The sequence below is a fragment of the Chanodichthys erythropterus genome, chromosome 17 (assembly GCF_024489055.1).
Source record: "Chanodichthys erythropterus isolate Z2021 chromosome 17, ASM2448905v1, whole genome shotgun sequence".
In the NCBI taxonomy this organism is placed as follows: Eukaryota; Metazoa; Chordata; class Actinopteri; order Cypriniformes; family Xenocyprididae; genus Chanodichthys; species Chanodichthys erythropterus.
Genome location: NC_090237.1, coordinates 15,246,494 through 15,268,811, shown reverse-complemented (window position 1 = coordinate 15,268,811; position 22,318 = coordinate 15,246,494). Strand labels below are relative to the sequence as shown.

The window sequence follows — 22,318 nt, the reverse complement described above, 5'->3', positions numbered from 1 at the left end:
GACCACTGAGGTGGACATCGTCTGGCTGAGGGCCTGCGCCGTGACTTTGATCACGGTTAGTCAACAAGCGCAGCTCAACCCCAGCACAGAACTACCCTCATGCAAAAAGAGTGCCTTGGCCTCACATGCAGGGTGGGTGTGGTCTGTGTGCAGCCACCCCATCCAAGAGGGTAGTGAGAGAGGAAAAACTTATGCAGATTCTGGCACCTTTGGCATTCCATATTTATGGCACCAATATACCCCCATACTGCCAAGTTTTCCATGCACATCTGGAAGACCCAGGAAAGCATGGCTGTAAACTCCGAATCTGAGTCAGCATAAGCACACACCATTACAGTGGGCAGCGTCACCCTCATTTCCAGAGCATAACAGCACTTTCTCCGATGCTGCAATCGACGTCTGTCCCTCAGCTGGAGCTCTGAAATGAAATGCTAGGTTCCCCTATTGAAAAGGACCAGCAATCCAATCCAGAAACTGCACAGCTTGCAATGCGCTAGAGAGGGAGGGGCCCTAGGGGGTTGGTTCCACGAAGGAACCCCTCAACCTCATGTCACCCAAGCCATATCAGCAAAGTAGACCTCTTCTGGTGCACCAGAGAGGGCGCTACAATGGAGATTATGCAAGGGAACCGCGCATCTAGAGCGCCGAGCGAGCGCTGGGTTGGCGTGACAACCCGCGCTGCAGCCCGGCAGCTCGACGGCACACGACACGCAGAGGAGCGAGAGGTTTGCTCTCGTTGATCTCCACGGTCTCCCAGAGTGTCGGGCAGACCCGCGGCTGTGCTTTTACACACAAGCGGCAGCTGGCCAACAACAGAGGGGACTCAAGCTTCCCGGAGAAAGAAGAGTCACGACCGGCGTGTCGACGTGATCATATTCTCATATGAAAACATGAACACCCTCGAACAACATTTCAGCACGTGCCCAGACATGTGAAACGGTGATCGTGGCCGTCAGTGAGGACAGGAATGACCGCATCCAGAAACACAAGTAGGATGTCGTCTTTAAAAAGACGCAAATCTACTTGTGTAAGCTCTTTCAGGGACTTTACTCTTAGAAGTGCTGAAGCACGCAGGGGAACGGCCACCGCAACACAGACAGGGATTGTGTGCAGCCTGTCGTGTGCTTTCTCTCTCTTTGAAGGCGCTCACTCTTACCAGCCGTAAAAACGGCTTTTCAGCGCTCAAAAGCGCACCGTACCGGCCGTGAGAACAGCCTTCTGACGCTGTCAAACAGCTATTTGCTCAAAAACGGCAAACGAAACAAAAACAGAAAAAGAGAGGACTTCGACCCCGCTGCTGTGCTGTTCGCCCGCACTCGGAAAAAAAGAGAAGTTCAACCAAAAAGCTTGACTCGTCTTCTAGCAGACACTCGCTTGCAGAGAACAGGAACAAACACCGTTCGGCTCCGAAGCGAAAAGCTGAAGATGCAACGCACCTGCTGCTCATTATATACCCGCGCTGCAAGGCGAGCAGCTGATGCATATGATTGCATGCCAATGTGCATTGGCTCGTTTTAGTTACACTCGAAGTAGATTGGCCTCTCTAGCGAGATTCCTATTCGTCGGTCTGTCCAACGTACGTCGAACGTGACCGATTGAATGGGAACAATGATTCAGACTGGAAAACTCACCAAGAACAGAAGGAGTGAGGATCCATTTAAAGGTTTTTCTTCCATTAGCACATAGACAGGATGAATACTGATCATCAGAGGAGGCTTTGAGAGTGTAGTCTGAGGAAGGAGCTGGAGTCACTTTAACCTGTCAATCAACCACACATGATTAGTGGCATATTTGATATGATTTGATCAGACTGAGTGTGAAATCTCACCATGATGCACTTGGACAGATAGTTGAAGACAGTGGCCTTCAGCTCAAAGATCTCCCCACGGATGATGGAGTAAGGCAGAGTGAGCTCCAGGAAGAAGGGCTGGAAAACTGTCAGCTGAGCAGGAGGAGCCAGACCCAGACCTTCAGAGGACAGACAGAAGGCCTCCGTCTCCCAAGAAGTGATGGTGTCAGGAACCGTGACAGGAACCTGAACTGATCCAGAGTCCCTGTGGAGGAATTACAACAATAGGTATATTTGATTCTGACTCGTCCCCTTTTCCTGTAATAAATAACAATATTCAGCCCAGAGATGAAAAAAAAAATAAAAAAAAAAAAAATGGATTCAGAATCTGCAAAGCAAGGTATTTTCTGTCCTGTGGGTGTGAGGGGAGATGATGTATTAAAGTTATAAGATATCTTATAAGATAATATAACTTATATTAAATATAAGATATATGTTAAATGTATTGATTATGCTTCACATACCCCACTTCAGCAAGTTCCCAGATCCACGTTTCTGGAAAGACAGTCCGAATCGTCACTGCTGGAGAATCTCTGTCGGTGTTACCAGAACCACCCATTGGTGAAGCCATACCTTCCATTACATGATCATAATGATACACCCCTGGAAAAAACGTGATATTTTGTAATTTTAAGTGATATGTATGTGAACAGCACATCAAAATAACCAATTCTATATACAGTCATAAGTGAACAACAAACAGTAGGCAGATCATCTTTTTAATACACATTATTTTATTTTGATATACAGATTTATTTTAGTGTTGTCAGAGTGTTCTAGTTTCAGTTTAATTACTTTGTATTTAGGGGCCAAGCACCAAAGTAGCTGTAGCCCCTACTGTATCTGTTTGTACTATTCTTCTTAATCTTTATTATTATTCCCCCCAATGGAAGTCTATGGCAGCCTTATGAACGGAATATAGGAAAATTATGAAAATTGGCACACTTAAAGGTGCTCTAAGTGATCCTGGGTGGAGTAACTTCCTGTTGATGTTCGAAGTGTTGTCAAACAAAACAGAGGCTAGCTAGACCCTCCCTCCTCCTCCTCCTCCTCCTCCCCCTCCCCTCCGTGCTTCTTGAAACAGTCATGAACGCGCATTTAAAATCATTCTTGTCCGTTATTGGCTGGAGTATGTTTATTATGATTCGTGGTCCAGGCTGCACCAGTTTATTTTTATTGCTGTTTTTGGAGCTTGTGGCAACTACAGAGACCGTGTTTTTTTACAGTGTGTTCAGGGGACAGGCAGCTAGCGGATAGTGAGGAGATGTTTGCTGTATGTGACAAAAAATGTTCTAAAAATGCATGACATCACTTAGAGCACCTTTAATGGCAATGAATGTTAATGAATAGTACTCTGACCAGCTTTGGAGTCTCTACCAACTCTATAGTGCCACCACCAGTTAAAATATTCACGTTTGAATTTCATTCTTATGAAAATGGACAGAGCCACACAGAAATGACTGAACAGAATTTTTATTTTATCTTTGTTCAAAACCTACGATGTTGTGAACTTAACAATGTCGACCTAAAATTGGTTCAGAGGCTGTATCGGCCAGACTTTGAGCAAACGAAATTAAATTTGGTTTCATCAGAACCTTGATCTGACGGTTCATGCTAAATTTGGGAACAGCACCACCTACAGGTCATGAGATATGAAAATGCCTATTTATTAAAATCAGAAAATCATGATCTTGGTGTCTATGGATTCCTTGTTTCATGCAGACCCAGAGGAAACCGATCGGATAAAACATCAGTCAGCCATTTTGTCATAAATTGCAATATTTTTTAAACGATTTAACATATAATCACAAAATTAGGTAGGGATCATCAACAGCATGTCCTGAAGGTGCATCAGAAGTTTGAGCACAGCTCCACCTAGTGTTCCAGACATATAAGGATTTTTGCAAAAATGCTTATAACTTTTGAATACAGTCCAAATTTAGTTTTGTTTCATTCCCTGGCTTATGCTTGTTTGTCATTTTCCTTCATTGTGCCTGTCCACCATATTGAAGTAAATATGCCCCGCCTACCAATTTGCCTATGATTTTTGTCCAATTTTGTCAAAAATCTGATCAGATTATCTGCACAGAAATGACAGAACGGATATTTTATGTTTGTTGACTTATGCTAGTTAGCTTAGCATGCTATCCATTTGCCATTCTTTCTATTGTCACTCTTCATCTTTCAGGTTAACCATAAGTTAGCCTACATTAGCATTAAGTTAGCTTAGCATGACAATCTGGTTAATTTGGTTAATATGCTAAGTAATGTCTTTTTTAGCTCATTCTCACACTGAAGGCTCTCCTCAACAGCCTGGAGAATGTGCGTCAACTGTGTGGCACAGTCGTTTCAGGTCGTGGGTTTGAATCCTGTGGGGCACATGCCCAGACTGCAAGAAGTACTGTGGCCAGAAGTAATGCAAAATTTGCTTCTGTTCATTGTGTCTTTCTGAGAATGATCTCATTTGAACTTATTAAATATAACATGCACTGCATTTATATACAAAATCTTCATTTTGGGTTCATCCTTTCTTGAAGCACTGAACCCCAGCAAACATGTCGTCCGAGTGGCACACAGCGATAAGCAACAAGCATGTGATCTAAAGGTTGTGGGTTTAATTCCTGCCAGGTACAGCTTTACAAAAGTTTTTGTAATGTTGTTACTTTGATTCGTTTTGAGTTCATTACCACCTTTTGATCTTATCTGTTTCTCATGCACGTTTTATTTCTGCTGTTTTTTTCTTTTCTGGCTATTCACTGCTGTCACTGCCCCTTCAGGGCTTGGCCTGGTATTGCTGCTTACGGCTGTTTTAGTTTTGTATTTTAGAGCTGCCAACGATTAATTTTATTTTACAAAAGTTATGTAGTTAAGTTTTTGTTACCCATAATAACACTGATTCAAAGTTAACTAATAACATCAGAAAAAAAATTCCTACTACATCACTATAATTGTAAAATTGTACAAATTGTTTGATTACAAATTAAAAACAAATTGCAAAGTGATTTTTTTTTTTTTTTTTGGAAATCTATTTCATAACAAAAACTCATAGCTGTGATTGCAATAACAGAACATGTACACATACTAACGTATCGGTGATACATCAAGCCTCTGTATGACAGACACTCAGGGACTCGCACAACCAAATTTGTTGCCATCTTCAATCCTACTCTCTGTCAAATGGAAAAGATAAACCACAGTAAAAGTCATGAAAATTCAAATTACTTTTAATTGTCAGCATAATCAAGAGGATGTATTTATGCATTTACTTACGCATGTGCAGTATATCTCTTATAAAAAAGATATATTTCTTATAAATATATATGAATGATCAATATATTAAATGATTTAAAGGTATATTTGAAAATTTACAGAATAATATACTTTGTTAATATGTTACAATAATACATAAGGAATTGCCACTTTTCATATATTGAAAAATATGTGACAATATATTTACTAATATACCATTATGTACATACTTTAATATTCAGTAATACACTTCATAATATATAGATGTATACAGTTGCAAGAATAAGTATGTGAACCACTTGCAGAATCTGTGAAAATGTGCAAAATTTTAACAAAATAAGGGAGATAATACAAAATGCATGTTATTTTTTATTTAATACTGTCCTGAGTAAGATATTTTACGTAAGATGTTTACATATAATCCACAAGACAAAAAAAAAAAAAAAAAATAGCTGAATTTATTTAAAATAAGTATAAGTATGTGAACCATTGATTCTTAATACTGTGTGTCATTACCTGGATGATCCACGGCTGTTTTTTTGTTTTGTGATGGTTGTTCATGAGTCTATTGTTTGTTCTGAGCAGTTAAACTGAGCTCTGTTCTTCAGAAGAAATCTCCAGGTCCTGCAGATTCTTCAGTTTTCCAGCATTTTTTGCATGTTTGAACCCTTTACAGCAGTGACTGAATGATTTTGAGATCCGTCTTTTCAAACTGAGGACAACTGAGAGACTCAAACACAACTATTAAAAAAGTTTCAAACATTCACTGATGCTCCAAAAAAACATGATGCATTAATAGATGGGGGGTGAAAACATTTGGAATTTGAAGATCAAGGTAAATTGTATTTAATTTGTCTTCCGGGAAACATGCAAGTATCTTCTATTGCTTCCGAAGGGCAGTACCAAATGAAAAAAAAATTATATTCAAGCGAAATAAGAAAAATTTGGACCTCTTCATCCATGTTCAAAAGTTTTCACCCCTCGACTCTTAATGCATCGTGTTTTCTTCTGAAGTTTGAACCTTTTTTAAAAGTTGTGTTTGAGTCCGTCAGTTGTCCTCAGTGTGAAAAGACAGATCTCAAAATCATTCAGTCACTGTTGTAAATCTAATATCTAATATTCTAATATGCAAAAAATGCTGGAAAACGTCTCGGGTTACGGATGTAACCCTGGTTCCCTGAGTAAGGGAACGAGACGCTGCGTGAAACGCATTGGGAACCTTCTGCGTGATATCGTCATTGAAGCACTCCTGTATCCAACCAATCGTGTAACGAGACGTCAGAGGCGGGTGACATCACGGACCAGGGAACTATAAAGCATGCCCGGATGCAGAGAACGCTAGCTTCTGTGGAAAATCTGAAGAAAGCACTCGCAAGCATGCAGGGGTACGGCAAGAGACGCAGCGTCTCATTCCCTTACTCAGGGAACCAGGGTTACATCCGTAACCCGAGACGTTCCCTTTCGTGGGAACTATTGACGCTGCGTGAAACGCATTGGGAACGCAATCCCAACTGTGCCGTACTTCAAATGCTTGCTATGTTAGCTAGACAGTACGGAGGACCCCGGAGTGGAGCCCACATCAAGGTTATAATATTTGATAAATGTGTGCTGGTTTGACCATCCAGCTGCATCACAAACGTCACTCATAGAGACGCCAGACATCAAAGCTTTCGACCATACCCCTTGTGGAATGAGCGCGGACCTTAAAGGGAGAGGACTGTCCGACTGCTTTATATGCAAGTGAGATGGCCTCGACCACCCACTTGCTCATCCTCTGCTTGGACGCCGGTCCACCTTTATTAGGAGAACCGTAACAGACGAACAATTGCTCTGTTTTACTCCACAGTGCAGCTCTGTGGACATGAGCGTCCAAAGCCCTCACTGGGCAAAGCAGATTTAGTTTTTCCTGATCCGAAGATATAAATGGAGGAGGATGAAAGGCTTGAAGCACAATAGGACCCGGGACATTGGTGGGGACCTTCGGCACATAGCCAGGTCTAGCATGAAGAAATGCTCTCACCATTCCAGGAGCGAACTCCAAATATGAGGGGGCCACTGAAAAGGCCTGAAGATCTCCAATTCTTTTTAGAGAAGTAATAGCAAGTAAAAATATCGTCTTTAAAGTCAGAAACTTTACAGACACCTCCTCCAGTGGTTCAAAGGGAGCCTCAGCTAACCCACGTAGAACCACTGATAAGTCCCAGACCGGGGTCCTTGTGCGCACTGGAGGCCTCAGCCTCAGTGTACCATGGAGGAAGCGTGACACGAGGGGGTCTCGACCAACTGAAGAATCCCCCCAACATGATAGGCTGATATAGCCGCAACATAAACCTTCAAGGTTGAATAAGATAAGCCCTCCGAGAATTTTTCTTGGAGAAAAGATAGCACAAAGCTGATAGGAGCACGGACAGGGTCCGTTTCATGTTATCTACACCAGGTAGAGAATAAATTCCACTTATAAGAGTAAAGCTTCCTCGTGGAGGGAGCCCTGGAGCTAAGTATGGTCTCAACAACCTCAGATGAAAGACCAGCCTCTATGAACCGGTCCCCCTCAGAGGCCAGGCCCATAGTTTCCATAGTTCTGGGCGGGGATGTATTATCGTGCCGCCCGCCTGAGATAGAAGATCCCGTCTCAAGGGGAGCTCCATCGGAGCGCCGTCTATCATGGACACCAAGTCCGAAGACCATATTCGGGTCGGCCAGTATGGGGCCACCAGTATCAGGCTGACCCCTTCCTGGCGTACTTTCTCCAGGACTTGTGGGAGCAGAGCAAACGGGGGAAATGCGTACAGACGTAGCCTCGGCCACGTCTGTACCATGGCATCCAGACCCAGGGGTGTTGGATGCGTGAGGGAGTACCAGAGCGGACACTGGGTTGACTCTCCCGAAGCAAACAGGTCTACTTGTGCCTGACCAAAGTTTTTCCAAATGAGATCCACCAATTCTGGATGGAGTCTCCACTCCCCGGGCCTCGGCCCCTGCCTCGACAGGGCGTCTGCCCCCACATTCTGACTCCCGGGGATATAGGCTGCCTTCAACAAAAGCAGCTTCCCCTGAGACCACAGGAGGATCCGACGGGCCAAGTAATTTAGTTGGCGAGACCGTAGACCCCCCTGATGGTTTATATAAGAGACCACTGACATATTGTCTGTGCGGACCAGCACATGATGGTCTCTCAGGTCTGGGAGAAAGTGTTTTAGTGCTAGAAACACCGCCATCATCTCCAGCCGATTTATATGCCAGGAGAGTTGATGGTCCTCTCAAAGACCCTGAGCTGAGCGACCGTTCATGATCGCTCCCCAGCCCGTGAGGGAAGCGTCTGTCGTAAGCATTGCGCGACGACCAGAGGCTCCCAACGCGGGACCCTGGGACAGGAACCAGGGGTCTTTCCACACGGCTAGAGCACAAAGGCATCGCCGTGTGACTTTGATCATTCGAAAAGGGTTCCCCCTCAGGGAAAACCCCCTGGTCCTGAGCCACCACTGTAGGGGTCTCGAATGCAGGAGGCCAAAAGGAATTATGTTGGACGCAGCTGCCATTAGACCCAACAGTTTCTGAAACTTTCACAGTGAGAGACTGGCCTAACTTCACCCCTTTTACGACTGACAGAACAGAGCTCACACAGACAGGAGTCAGACATGCCCGCATTGTTGTGGAGTCCCACATAACACCTAGATAATTGGTGGTCTGAGCCGGTATCAGCACACTCTTCTTGGCATTGAGCCTCAGCCCAAGCCTTTTCATGTGAGACAGAACAACATCTCGATGTTGAACTGCTTGTTGCTCTGAGCGAGCTAGAATCAACCAATCGTCGATGTAATTCAGTATGCGAATGCCCTGGAGTCTCAAAGGAGCCAGGGCTGCATCCACGCACTTCGTGAATGTGCTGGGTGATAATGATAGGCCAAACGGAAGAACCTTGTACTGGTAAGCTTCGCCCCTGAAAGCAAACCTGAGGAACTTCCAATGAGAAGGATGGATGGATGGATACATGAAAGTAAGCATCTTTCAAGTCTATCGTCACAAACCAGTCCTCGGACCTGATTTGGGGAATGATCTGTTTGAGTGTAAGCATTTTGAATTTTAGTCTTTGCACCGACCGATTCAACACCCGTAAGTCTATGATAGGACGAAGTCTGAAACGCCGCAGATTGTTTCTTGGTCTCCTGGAACCTCTCGACGACAGTTGTGACTGCGTCACCGAAGACGCCCGCAAGAGACAGCGGCGCATCCATAAGGGCAGACTTATCTCTGTCCCTTATGTCGGAGAGGTTCAGCCACAAGTGCCTCTCCGTGGCCACCAGGGCTGCCATAGAACGGCCCACTTCTTTAGCCGTCTCCTTGGTGGCACGGAGAGCCAGGTCTGTCGCCATGCGCAGTTCCTGGATGCACCCAAATGTGGCCTCCCCGCTGGTCTCAATTTCCCCCAGCACTTCAGCTTGATAAGCTTGCAGCAGCGCCATAGTGTGAAGACACGCTGCTGCCTGCCCTGCTGCCGCATAAGCTTTGCCCACCAAGGAAGATGTAGTCTTAAGGGGCTTGGTGGGCAACGTCGGTGCTTTTAAGGACGATGCCGACTCGGGTTAGAGATAGCCCGCGAGCGTCTCTTCAACCCGGGGCATCGCCGCATAACCATACTGTTTCAGCCCCACGATGTTGCTATAGACCGAGGTCTGGGGGCTGAACACTCTGTGTTGGACTGGTCTATTCCATGATCTAGACACCTCAGTGTGTAGATCTGGAAAGAACGGTAAGCACCGACGTGGAGGTAATGACCGCGCGGGGAGAAAGCGCTCATCGAGTTTTTAGGTCTTACATCTCCCCGCTCTGCTTCTGGCCAGCTAATATTTAATTTGGCAACAGCTCTGGCCACTACCTCCATGAGCTCCTCATCTGCAGAGGAAGAGGATGGCGGTTCCTCTTCCGCTGCGTCGACACTCATCACATCAACATCCTCAGATGAAGACAGATGAAGTGCCAATGTCTCTCCCCGAGGGGAAGAAACCGCTGGGCGTGCTTCCACCACGGCAGGAGAGACAGTGGGTCTGGCAGCTAAAGGGAGAGATAGGGCGGGGCCCGTCTCAACCCCCGCTGCCAGATCCATTTGTGAACCCCATGAATGGAGCCTTCGCTCTGCCTCGGCAGCAGCGGGACCCGATCCGCGGGGAACATCAACCGAGGCACCCTCCGCTCTATCAAAGAGTGCCCAGCGAGATCGCAGCACTCTGAGGGTGAGCCTTTCGCAATGCACGCAGACAGCTCCCTCGAGAGCTGCCTGCGCGTGCTCAACCCCCAGGCAAACAACACACATATCGTGCGTATCCCCATCAGGGATAAAGCGAGTGCAGGGATGGACACATTTCCTGAACCACTTGCTGCTTTCATCCGCCATTTCTTTATATATTTTTGTGTCTTATGAGGTGTATGTATGTATGTATGTTGAAACTCTTGTCCTCAGACAAAGAGAGATAAATCACAAACAATAAGATGCACAACAGCGATCTTAGACACACACACACTTGTTGCTGCAGCTCTTGTCCTCAGACGAAGAGTGAGACCAATAATATATATATGGACAGACAACAATAAATAAGACACACGGGATAACATAGAGTGCTTGCTGAAGATAACAGAAGCTAGCGTTCTCTGCATCCGGGCATGCTTTATAGTTTCCTGGTCCGTGACGTCACCCGCCTCTGACGTCTCGTTACACGATTGGTTGGATACAGGAGTGCTTCAATGACGATATCACGCAGAAGGTTCCCAATGCGTTTCACGCAGCGTCGATAGTTCCCACGAAAGGAACTATCGGATTTTATAGATTTTTTCTGAAGAACAGAGCTCAGTTTAACTGTTCAGAACAAACAAGAGAACAAACAAGAGACTCATGAATATAGCGTCTGGACCAATCAGGCACACAAAATTATTCAATATATTTATTAAATTACCTATGAACTCACTTCATCAAAGTTTTGTGAACCCATCCCCCTAAAACTGCAACCAGCACACAGGCCAACCTAGGTGTCCTGTTACAGATATATGGTACTTTTATGATCGGGAAGAATGCTGTAGAGACTAGTGACTCACTCTTCCTGAGAAGGACAAATAAACTCTCTTAATCCTATGTATTCTCTATATAACCACTTGGGAATTGTATAAACACGTATCCAATTTTCCCATCTCATGACTTTCCTTTTATAGGTTTTATTCTATGTATTAATTCTCTCTTTTGAACTATTTTGGTATTAATGTTCCATAGTTGCAAATGTATAGTTAACTGAGATCACATTGGCAGCATGTTTGGTATCTACGGACTCCAACTTTCATTTCCTATTTGGTAATTTATGTTACATGTTACTAACTCTGTGACCCATTAGTATTATAAGAATCTAGAGGGTTCTTTTCTCATTCATCCAATCCAGTGTCTTATGCTAATATCTTGCTACAGAACAAAGACTCGTAAAACTTCCTTCCGAGGGGGCAACTCCTTATTGGCTCAGACACCTTAAGAGGGTGTGACATCTTCACCCCTTATATTCACTGATCACAAGATCAACCTTACTCTTCCTGCTCTTCCTCCTCTTCTTCTCTTTTACTGACAAATGCTGACGTCAAGATGACGCTTTAAGAAGCTAGAAGCTTCTAAGGAACCCCAAGCTTGTGCCAGGCCTCAGCCTAGACCTTCCATTCACCAAAGATCCTCTGAATCCAACTGGTTCTCTTTTGTCAAGACAATATCAGCAAAGATTCAATGGAAGCCTCCACAAATTGCATCAGGACAGTTTTAATTCAACTTGGAGAGACATGCAAGTATCAAACTTAGTCTCATTATCGGATACATTGAGTATCCTTACCCCTTTTAAAGAAGGGCCTGTTAAAACTAAACTGATGGTTTGCTCAAGGCTGTTGATCTGCTGAATGTCAAACAACGCTGTAACCTCTTGCTTCCTGTACTCTGTTTTAGCTCTCTCTCTCTCTCAACTGTGTGCTGCATGTATGTGTGTGAATGTTAGAGTAGTTTAAGTGTTTAGTCTAGTTAATAAAGTCTCGTTCATGTCACATGTAAAGTTGCCTGTGTTTTGTGCTCATATACTGGAGTCCCTATTCATGTCGATCCTGACTACAGGCTTTTTATAGAATAAGATTGTTATTTCCCATAACCTGGAAATGAACATTTCTTAGAATTAATAAACAATTAACACAGTGGGCCCTATAATACACCCGGCGCAATGCGACGCAAGGCGCAGCGCAAGTGTGTTTGCTAGTTTGCGTCCGGCGCCGTTCGCGCTTTCCCGGTCAGTGCCACGTCCTTAAATTAGTAAATGCATTTGCGCCAGTTAGTGCGCCCATGGGCGTGCTGGTCTAAAAAAGAGGTGTGTTCAGGCGCATTGCCGGCGCATTGCTATTTTAAGGAGCTGAAAATAGACTGCGCCATAGACCAACTCAAACCTGGTCTAAAGTCTAAAGTCAATGGCGCAATATTTTTTTGTTAGGGCGCGTTGGTAGAAACTGCGCCTCTGCGTTGACTTTGCTTATTACACACAGGGATGCGCATCACACAAACATGCCAAATATTAAAAACAAAAGGATTACAGTGTAAAAGAATATTATTGTGTAGGCTACATAAATATAAAAATGTAATCATGAATAGTCATTGCGTGTATTAGAATTAGGCTACCTATTTTCAATTCAGCCTATTACTACTTATAATGATGAACGAAATTGGCTAATTAATTGGACAATCATGCCAATACACACATATATATTAACTGACTCATCGCGCGGAGCTATTTGAAAGCCTGCATCCAACACAGACGACTGAAAGATTGACTGAGCACTTAACAGGTAATTTAGGCAAAACATCACTCGTTGAACTCCTCAGCTGAATCGGTGTGGTTAATAAGTCAGTGTATTTTATAATTTTACGTATTTTCAAATTGTTCAGCCAAATGGAGTACCTGCTCGGCCAAACAATTGAAAGACCGAGGAGGCATAGGATCTACCGGCCGAGGTCCACATATCTGTCCCTGTCTGAGGTGGAGTGTCGCCAGAAGCTTCGCCTATCCCGCCAGGCAGTAACAGACCTTTGTCATCTTCTGGCAGATGATCTGCAGACAAATTCATATTGCCCATATGCACTCCCTGTTGCTGTTAAAATAACTGTTGCGCTAAATTTTTTTGCGAGTGGATTATTCCAACATCCTTTGAGTTCGATTGGAGGCATATCCCAACCTGCCGTAAGTTCGGCAATACATGCAGTGACATTAAGCCTAGTCCGACATGCACGCGAATTCATTAAATTCCCCATGACGCCTGCTACCCAAAATAGGGTTAAAGAGGAGTTTTTGACTAACTTTGGGTTCCCTGGAGTTTTGGGTGCGATAGATTGTACGCATGTGCAACTACGTGCCCCGTCAGAGAATGCTCAGGTTTACGTTAATCGTAAGGGAACCCATTCCATCAATATCCAGGTGATTTGCGATGCAACGTGTAAGGTTACACATGTATTCGCAAATTATCCTGGATCAAGCCATGACTCCTTTATTTTGGACAACTCTGTCATTCCTGCAGTCTTCCAGGGTGACCCTTCCCTGGACGGGTGGCTGTTAGGGGACAATGGCTATCCATTAAAGACATGGCTGATTACACCTTATATCATGCCTACAACAGTAAGGGAAGGTTTTTTTAATCGCAAACACGCGAACGCACGAGCTGTCATCGAGAGGACGTTTGGCATGCTAAAAATGCGCTTTAGGTGTTTGGATAAGTCAGGGGGGACATTGCAGTACAGCCCTCAGAAGGTCGGAGCATTCTTTGTGGCGTGTTGTGTGTTGCATAACATTGCCATACGCCATGGATGTCTCGTAGACATAAATCAGGACAGATTAGAGGACTTTAGAAGGCGTGAAAATTAACTGTATGTGCCGATGCCAATTAACCGAAACCATCAAGCAGCACCACGGGCGAGGAGAGAGCAGCTGGCAGAAGAGCTGCTTCTAATGTAGCCTGGTAAGCTGAAATGTTTGCTAAAAGTTGATTGTATTGATTTTATATATAAATAAATAAATATAATCAATGCAATATATATATATATATATAAGTATCACACACCTCAATATACACATTTTTTTAATGCTAACCCACACTTATCACTCCATGACATTTAATGAAAACCAAAGCTTTAATGAAAAAAAAAATCCATTTCTATTAATAATAATAAACAACTATTTTATATTTTTCCTCTTCGGCCTCACAGGCGGGAACCACCACGGCGGGACGGGCGACGGGATGATAAAGGAGCAGAGCGCAGCGTGGACATGGATCGGGTGGACAGAGAAGATCCGGTAGAAGGAGGAGTTATTGCAGGAGATGTTGCAGGTGTAATGCGCTCAACTGCATCAGCGAGCCTTCCCACACTGTCTGCGATGCGTCCGAGGGGCAGCAGCAACATCTCCAAGCGGCTCAAGCGAGTGTTCACCTGCCGCATACTCTGATTGAGTGTACCCATTACCCTCTCCAGCATATTAAAGCCGTCCTGCTGGAGTTTCAGGAATGGGTGGTCTTCGTGCCTGACGTTCTCGCGTCGTGCTCTGGGTAGCCTCGCCTCTCCCCTCAAACTAGATGGTTGTTCCACCGTTTCTTCTCCATCCGAAACGGCCCCCTCCTCCTGCCTACTGGGTCCGGCCACACAATCTTCAGCCAGCGGAGCTGAATGAAATGTCATGTTTATATATTTTATGACTATTGTTAAATAAAATATTTTTGTGCTTGAAAGTTTTGTACATATTTTCACATTATCACTTCATTACCTTGGATGCCCACCTCTAAACCCCCTTTCAGCATTGAGGGTAGAGGCAGCGATGTCCTCCGCTGGCGTTAGGTCCGTGGTGGGTGTATGTGGCCCTCCTCCCGTGGCCACCTGCTGTTTTTTATTAGCAGCGAGCTTTTGTTTTCCCCGTCTCCTGACATCATTGTACCTTTTTCGGCATTGTAAAGCAGTTCTTCTGATGCCAGAAGACGAGGACACAATCACTGCTAATTCATCCCACGCCTTCTTCACCTCGGGAAGCTTTGGTGGATTCCTGCTTGTCCCGTAGATGATCTGCTCGCACGCTTTAACTTTGCGCACGAGCAGATCGGTTTCTTCGCTTGAAAAGTGTTCAGCTTTTCCGCCAACAAATTCCGCCATGTAAATATCAATTCGCCTTGGCGCGAGCGCATCTCGCTCTTAAAGGGAATGGGAGATGACACTCTGATTGGTTTATTGAACATTACGCCCATTACTCATTAAGAGAATAGGGACAACCCATTTCAAAAATGCGCCCCGGCGCACGGACCATTTTTCCGTCGTTAAAATAGCAAAAGTGGATTTGGACACGCCCTGAGTGCACCTGCGCCGTGCGCTTTACACTTTGCGTTTAGATCGTTAAAATAGGGCCCAGTGTGTTCATTGGACAACAGGTTAATTGATTGTAATATTAATTTTATTACATTAAGTTAATTTTATTAACTGATTCAATTATGTACTAGTTATGATTAATTATTAATATTTATTTTGAGCTAATTTGCTACATGAACAACCATCGCAAAACAAACAAACAGTCATAGATCATCCAGGTAATGACACACTGTATTAAGAATCAATGGTTCACAAACTTTTGAATGGGGTCATTTGAATAAATTCAGCTATTTCTTTGTCTTATGGATTACATGTAAACATCTTTGTGTAAAATATCTTACTCAGGACAGTACTAAATTAAAAATAACAAGCATTTTGTACGATCTCTCTTATTTTCTTCAAATTTTGCACATTTTCACAGATTCTGCAAGTGGTTCACATACTTATTCTTGCGACTGTAAGCGATCAGATATGGTACTGCATGTGTAATATATTGCAGATATATTTACTCATGCAGCATAAACACACATATATGGAGAAATATCTAATTAATATATTTATTATACTTCATACTTATTTACATTATACACATTATATATATATATATATATATATATATATGTGTGTGTGTGTGTGTGTGTGTGTGTTCGGCCAATAAACGCTAATAGATCTCCCCCATAATATTATTGAGCAAAACAATTGAAATAACACTTTAACGAGTTCGTTTGTCCACATAATCTTTAGGGTATTAGGTTAGCTAATTTGGCTTGCTGTCCACTGAGGAGGGGCTCAAAGAAGCATATTCAAGCTTAGATTAGATGGGCTCGCTCCTCCCTAAATTACGTTTAGGAACTTCACTAATTTTAACATTTACTCTCCTTTAATAGTCAGAAGCAAAGCATGCTGGGAACTAGAAATCTTTTGTAACCACTGATTGTAACTCATTCCGTGAATGTGTGTATAAATGTGTGTACATACAATCAAATCTATATGGGAACATGTATGCGCAATATATGTACACAATAAAGGATTAAACTTTATGAATATTACATGTAATGCTCTTTTTTTGTCTTCATTTCTGTGTTTCATGTGTATCAATATGTAGCCATAAATGGTCAATGCATATATTGCAGTATATTGATAAATATAAACACTAGTTTCCCCATATATGGACATGCATTATGTAATGTATTATGCATTATATATTGCAGTATATTCATGAATATTTTTGTTCCGTAAGGGATACTCTGCCAGTCATTATCTACTGCACTGCCACACATATAATCCACCTGTTACCTTTAAGGATTCATAGGTGTTGTCTGTCGGCACAGCTCGACGGGGTCTCACATGCAGACACTCCAGATCATCTCCAACACTATAAGGATAATCTGAAGCCGATTGCACTGGCAGCAGGTTGAAGATCTGTGACATGTTCACACACTATCAGTATGATTTCTAAATAATTCAAGTATTTTCAATAGCAGTAATAACTAAAAATCTGTTATCACAAGATTCATTCCCACAATGAAGACACATTTAATCAATACTAAATCTTAAAGCATCTAAACCTTGTCAGTATCCAGGCGTTCTCCTGACTTCAGGATCAGGACGCTCTGATCTACAGCACTGAGGCCGCACAGTGAACCAGGCTGAGCTGAGAGATGGAGAGTGTTTTTCTCACCAGGAACTGCTTTAGCAGGAGAAAACTGCAGAGACACCTGTGACATACAGTCAATAGGGTTTATTTTAGATTTGAGTCAGTAATACAGTTTAAAGAGGCTCATTTCTAAAGCTACAATACATACCTTGTTTTTGAAACACTTTTCAATGTTGAAATTTTTGCTACTAGCAACAACATTTTCACTGGGCAGAACACAGTACACCAGAATCTGCACTACTGGAGCCAGATCTGCACTAATAGACAGTTTGAATGACATTGTGCCTCTTGCTACTCCATTAGAAGATTTCACTTCAACCTTCTCATATCCATGATGAACGATCACTCCTCTGGACAAGACCTGAAACAGACAGATGACACTCTGATAACAAACTGACTAGTGCTGCCAATGAACACTGTTAAACAAAAACATCTGTGTAATAATGTACATACTGCACATGTTCTCACCATATAGACAATGTCCGTTTTGAAGTCTTCAATTGTCTCTCTAACAAAATAATACTTGATGGTGGCTGTAAACTCAGAGTCACACTTTAATGGTTGCTCAGTATTCTCTATAATCAGTTCACTTAGTGTTGGATTGTATGGAGCGGCAGGCTGGAGGAGCTGAACTGGTTTTATATCCGCAGAGATGTAAGGCGTGTTGTAGCCATGATAACGGACCTCTGGATAGACACTTGCCTGACAATGATCAAAAAATCAAAAATAACTCATGCAATTGAACTCTTCAGGGAACACAAAAGTAAACTAATTGAATACAAACTCTCTTACTATCAGATTAATATCACTTTTAGGATGACTGGATGTGTTAAAAGAGAAGCTGGCCAGTCCATCGCTGTCTGTAGTGAGATTTAGGAGCAGTTTTGGGGACCAAGTGTGACCCTCCATTAGATAAACCTCTTTGTTTTGAATCGGTGCGCCTTTGAAATTTGAGAGTTTGATCTGTTGAAAATATGATTTTAAAGGAATAAATTAAGGAATAATTCTGTACATATCAATGGTGTTAAACAGAGACAAACTCATTTTAGACTCACTTTTCCTTCTATAACTGATCCATGTTCATATGTTTTGGGCAGGTCAGTAAATATGACTTTACCAATTTCATAAGTGAGAAATACAGATTCAGATTTGGTCATGCTGATCTCTGTAAATAGTAAAAACACCAAAATAAATATTTATTCAAATAAAAGTAGAACGTCAAAAATGAGAAACTCAAGAAATGTATGTAACGTGGATCAGATCAAATCCAACAGCTCACCTGTTCCTTCTTCTGTAACCATTGCCTCAACAGCAAGAGAATTCTGAAGACTGTCCTTTAGTGTGGCGTTCAGAAAGACTGATGCATTTAAGGTATGGACGGCACAGCCTGTCTTTTTTATCTAATTATAATGAATGAACACAAACATAGCATATTAACTAAAGAGTGGTTTAACTGATAAATGGAGGAAAGATAATGTGACATTACTTGTTCTGTGTTTCAACTCACACACCTCAATGGTTTCCTCTAAACACACTGGATTGGTGTGACGTCTTTGATAGGACAAATTATTACGACACACTTTCACCCATGATTTACCAGGTACAGGCTGTCCGTAAGTGTATCTGTGAAAAAGGTACAATCAAATGATCTACAGCCCAGGGTTCAATTCAGCAACTATATTAGGATGAGGGTTACAGTAATTAACTGAACCCAGAGATAAAAAAAAAAAAAAAAAAAAAAAGAAGAAGCAAAACAATTGAATCAAAGTAACTTAATGGTGTCAAGAATGAAAGAACACACTGCTCTCTTAATGCAGGAAATAAAATAAAGCACTCACTTTCCGCAAACCTCAATTATCAGTTCCTCTTCTTCAATGCTGACTTTATTTGGGCTTTTTACAGTAACTTCAAACTTAGGCAAAACTAGAAGCCAGAAATTAGAGTTATTGGTAGTTAAATAAGATATTAATATACAAACATATTATTGAAATTCTTCCCATGCAACACTGCAATCGTTTGTTTTTATGACTTACCATATTTTTTCACCTCAAAATCATGTGAGATCATCCTGTCACTAATAAAAGCCTTCAGTTTGTACATGCCTTGACGGGCCTCTGGGTTTAATTCATAAGAACGCTGCAAAATCCATCTTGTTGAAGAAACATTTGTCCATTGACCAATCCGGTTACCTTGACTGTCCTGTTTAAAACCAAAGACACAATCAGGATATGTGTAGCTGACTGTAACTAAATATCTGCACTATCAATGAAGAAATGTTTAATTAGCCTTCTGAAAATACAATAATTGCAAATATAACAGAATTTCTTTAGTGTTAATAAGATTTAAAAGGTGTGTTTGTTGTGACTGTACAGAATGTTTTGTGTTCTTACCTCAAGAATCACTGAACTATACTGTAAAAGAGCAAATATTAATTAAAGATTAAAAGCCACGTTTATTTATTAAATGTCTATTTATCAATGCAAGAGAAAACAAACATCAGACCTGCTGATCAAGGGGTGCAAAATTTGTATCCATGGTAACAACTCTGAAGTTCACTGTAAAATATAAATGTGTATTAAAAAAAAATAACACTTACAGTCAGTATTTCACTCCTGTAAATGAGCACACTGTGTGTGAACGTAACCATACCAGACAACTATTATCACATGTAATGATCTATAGCAGGAGTATCAAACTCCTGGAGGGGCCACAGAGTTTAGGGACCATTTACACGACACTTCTTTCAACAAGAAAAAAAATATTTTGGCTGTTCATTTACATGACAGTCATCCTTATCTGCTTTCCTTATCTTTTCTTCTGATCACCTTTTCTGTTTACAAGTTTGTAAATCCATTGAACTGTTTACTTCATACTCTTTTACAATCTGCTGGTTTGTGCAACATTTGTCATTTTTGACCTATGGTGCTACATCAGCTTATTGCATGATATTAACATGCTTTACTTAATGTATTTATGTTGTATCAGCTGTGATCAGGGTTTAGATGTCAGTGACACCAGCATTATTTGCTAAGGTTTAGCCTTTGAAACATTCACAGCTCACCTGTCTGTCCTGGAAGATAGATGGGTTTATCAGTCTGGATAAAGGTCAGAGGATGGTAAGGCTTGAACATGACTTTTCTCTCTTCAGTCATCTTGAAAGTCTCTCCCTGAAGTTCGACCTTCATTTTCTGCACTGATTCTGCTTCGACCAGAGGAGCCTGATGAGAAATATTGTTTTCACAATCTGCCATCACAAACACTAGATGCATTATGGCGAAACTAACATAATTGATTGTATAGTCATTATCTTGTGCACATTTTGATGGCAGACCTTGAAGTTAAAGCAGCGATGAAACTCTTCCTCAGCTTTCTCCTGCAGCAGTAAAGTGCTCTGGTCACCATGAACCAGATGAATGTTCATGACAAGGCTTTCATTGGGATTGAGAAAACTTGCACAGAATTTGGTCTCAGATCCCGACTCAATCACTGCAGGAAACGTCACTATGAAAGATCTGTCCAGAGACAATGATCATACAATATTGTTTGAGATAGATAGGTTAGATACACTTAAAAAATTAAGTGGGGGTGAAAATCAATACAGTTAATTTGCTATTGATCAACTGAGAAGTGTGAATACAAGAGCAAACTGTGTAATGAAGTCTGGTGACTTTATTACTTTTCATTTTTATTCAGAACAATATTGCCCTTAAAAAAAACACTGTCATTAATTATGAATGATCTTATACCTTAAGTTGTCTTTCAATCAGCAAACCTCTACTGTGCAAAACAGATCAGTTCAATAAATACAGGAGAAATAATCAAGACTTATTTTACACAATGACTAATGGTATACTAATAATTGATCACACTTAGATTCATTGTTAGTAATTTATTTTGGTACCAGAACGTTAAATGAAATTTACTGGAATAATTTTACTATTCAAACAAACACAATAGTGAATAACGGCCTTCCTCAGTAGAAATAAATAAATAAATTAAAAAAAACTTACGGCCTTGATGTTTGTCCATTAACACAGATCAGGAGGAAAGAGAGCAGAAGGAGATCTTTCCAACAGCAGCTGAAATTCAGAGCCATGATGAGGAGCGATCATCCAGGTCATGAGATGAACTGGACCGTCAATTTTAAAGGGACTCTCATGCTAAAGGAGGTCCTTCAAACATTATGTATTGATCATCTGATTAATGATTTAACCGTGTGGGCAATACAGTTCAAAAACCTGTGCTAATACGAAGTTTGTTGTTTTGTCCAAAAATTCATTTGTGATGAGTTTAAGTGGGTTCAGTTCAAGTAAAGACATACAAAAGCTTTACTCTTGCACACATTAGAATAAACATCCAGTTCATTATGAATGTTCCTGACCACATAATTCAGAGTTGAACTTAAAGGTTGCATCTTGAAATATTCAAGCATTTAAATATAGTAATTTTATTTGCAGTCAAATGAGAAGTTATGAACTTCAATTCATAGTAGACAATAACATGCAAGAAATCATCTTCTTTAAAGTACATATAAGTGTACATGAGATCTTCTGAAAACAAACTCCTACTCTTATCCTCATCTACAGAGAAATGGTCAGCAAATGGTCAGCTACTGACCTTTAACTCTGTGTAGACAAATAGTGGGCCAAGACAACTGATAATACATCCATTGGCACATACACCCACTCAAACTGAGTGGGAGAGATACTGTAAGCTGCTGTTTGCATTTGTAAGTTCTCTGTCTACTGCCTACACAATACGTCTAAACATGACTACTGAAAGTCACCTAAAATCTGTTGTGTAAAATTAAATATGCTGCTACATAGGTTTCATATGTAATATTTCAAGACAGAATATTAAATATTTCTGAAGTAAATGTTAATTATTATAGCATGGTTTGTTATGTCATTATCTTTAATTTCCTGAATATTATCTTTATCTCTGGAGAGAAAAAAAAAATAGTCTGGCTTCATACTCATTGCACTCATCTTTCTGAGCAATCATTCCTGTATTGGTTTAGTGATTATTTTGAACCTTGTTCTGTTTATCTTAAATTTTAGATTAGTATTTTGGATCTCTCTTCTGGTTTTGACCCTGTTTCTGATGTATTCTGGCATTAAAGAATACTTTACATCAGGGATTTAATCTTTTCAGACACATGGAC

General features: G+C 41.6%; 1 protein-coding gene across 1 annotated transcript in view; it reads right to left on the bottom strand.

Moving 5' to 3' along the window:
- Positions 1-21,301, bottom strand: part of LOC137004471 (alpha-2-macroglobulin-like) — a 29,240-nt gene extending 7,939 nt beyond the window's left edge. The window contains exons 1-19 of the mRNA XM_067364829.1: positions 21,165-21,301; positions 20,486-20,666; positions 20,216-20,372; positions 19,657-19,709; positions 19,545-19,565; positions 19,188-19,353; positions 18,993-19,077; positions 18,666-18,777; positions 18,434-18,554; positions 18,210-18,319; positions 17,947-18,117; positions 17,623-17,856; positions 17,303-17,515; positions 17,066-17,215; positions 16,794-16,919; positions 4,932-5,019; positions 2,314-2,452; positions 1,829-2,054; positions 1,632-1,758 (exon numbers count right to left, since the gene is read on the bottom strand). Coding sequence (XP_067220930.1) covers positions 1,632-1,758; positions 1,829-2,054; positions 2,314-2,452; positions 4,932-5,019; positions 16,794-16,919; positions 17,066-17,215; positions 17,303-17,515; positions 17,623-17,856; positions 17,947-18,117; positions 18,210-18,319; positions 18,434-18,554; positions 18,666-18,777; positions 18,993-19,077; positions 19,188-19,353; positions 19,545-19,565; positions 19,657-19,709; positions 20,216-20,372; positions 20,486-20,666; positions 21,165-21,250 — 2,566 coding nt within the window. The 5' untranslated portion in view covers positions 21,251-21,301. The remainder of the gene's footprint in view (positions 1-1,631; positions 1,759-1,828; positions 2,055-2,313; positions 2,453-4,931; positions 5,020-16,793; positions 16,920-17,065; positions 17,216-17,302; positions 17,516-17,622; positions 17,857-17,946; positions 18,118-18,209; positions 18,320-18,433; positions 18,555-18,665; positions 18,778-18,992; positions 19,078-19,187; positions 19,354-19,544; positions 19,566-19,656; positions 19,710-20,215; positions 20,373-20,485; positions 20,667-21,164) is intronic.
- Positions 21,302-22,318: the final 1,017 nt, after the last annotated feature.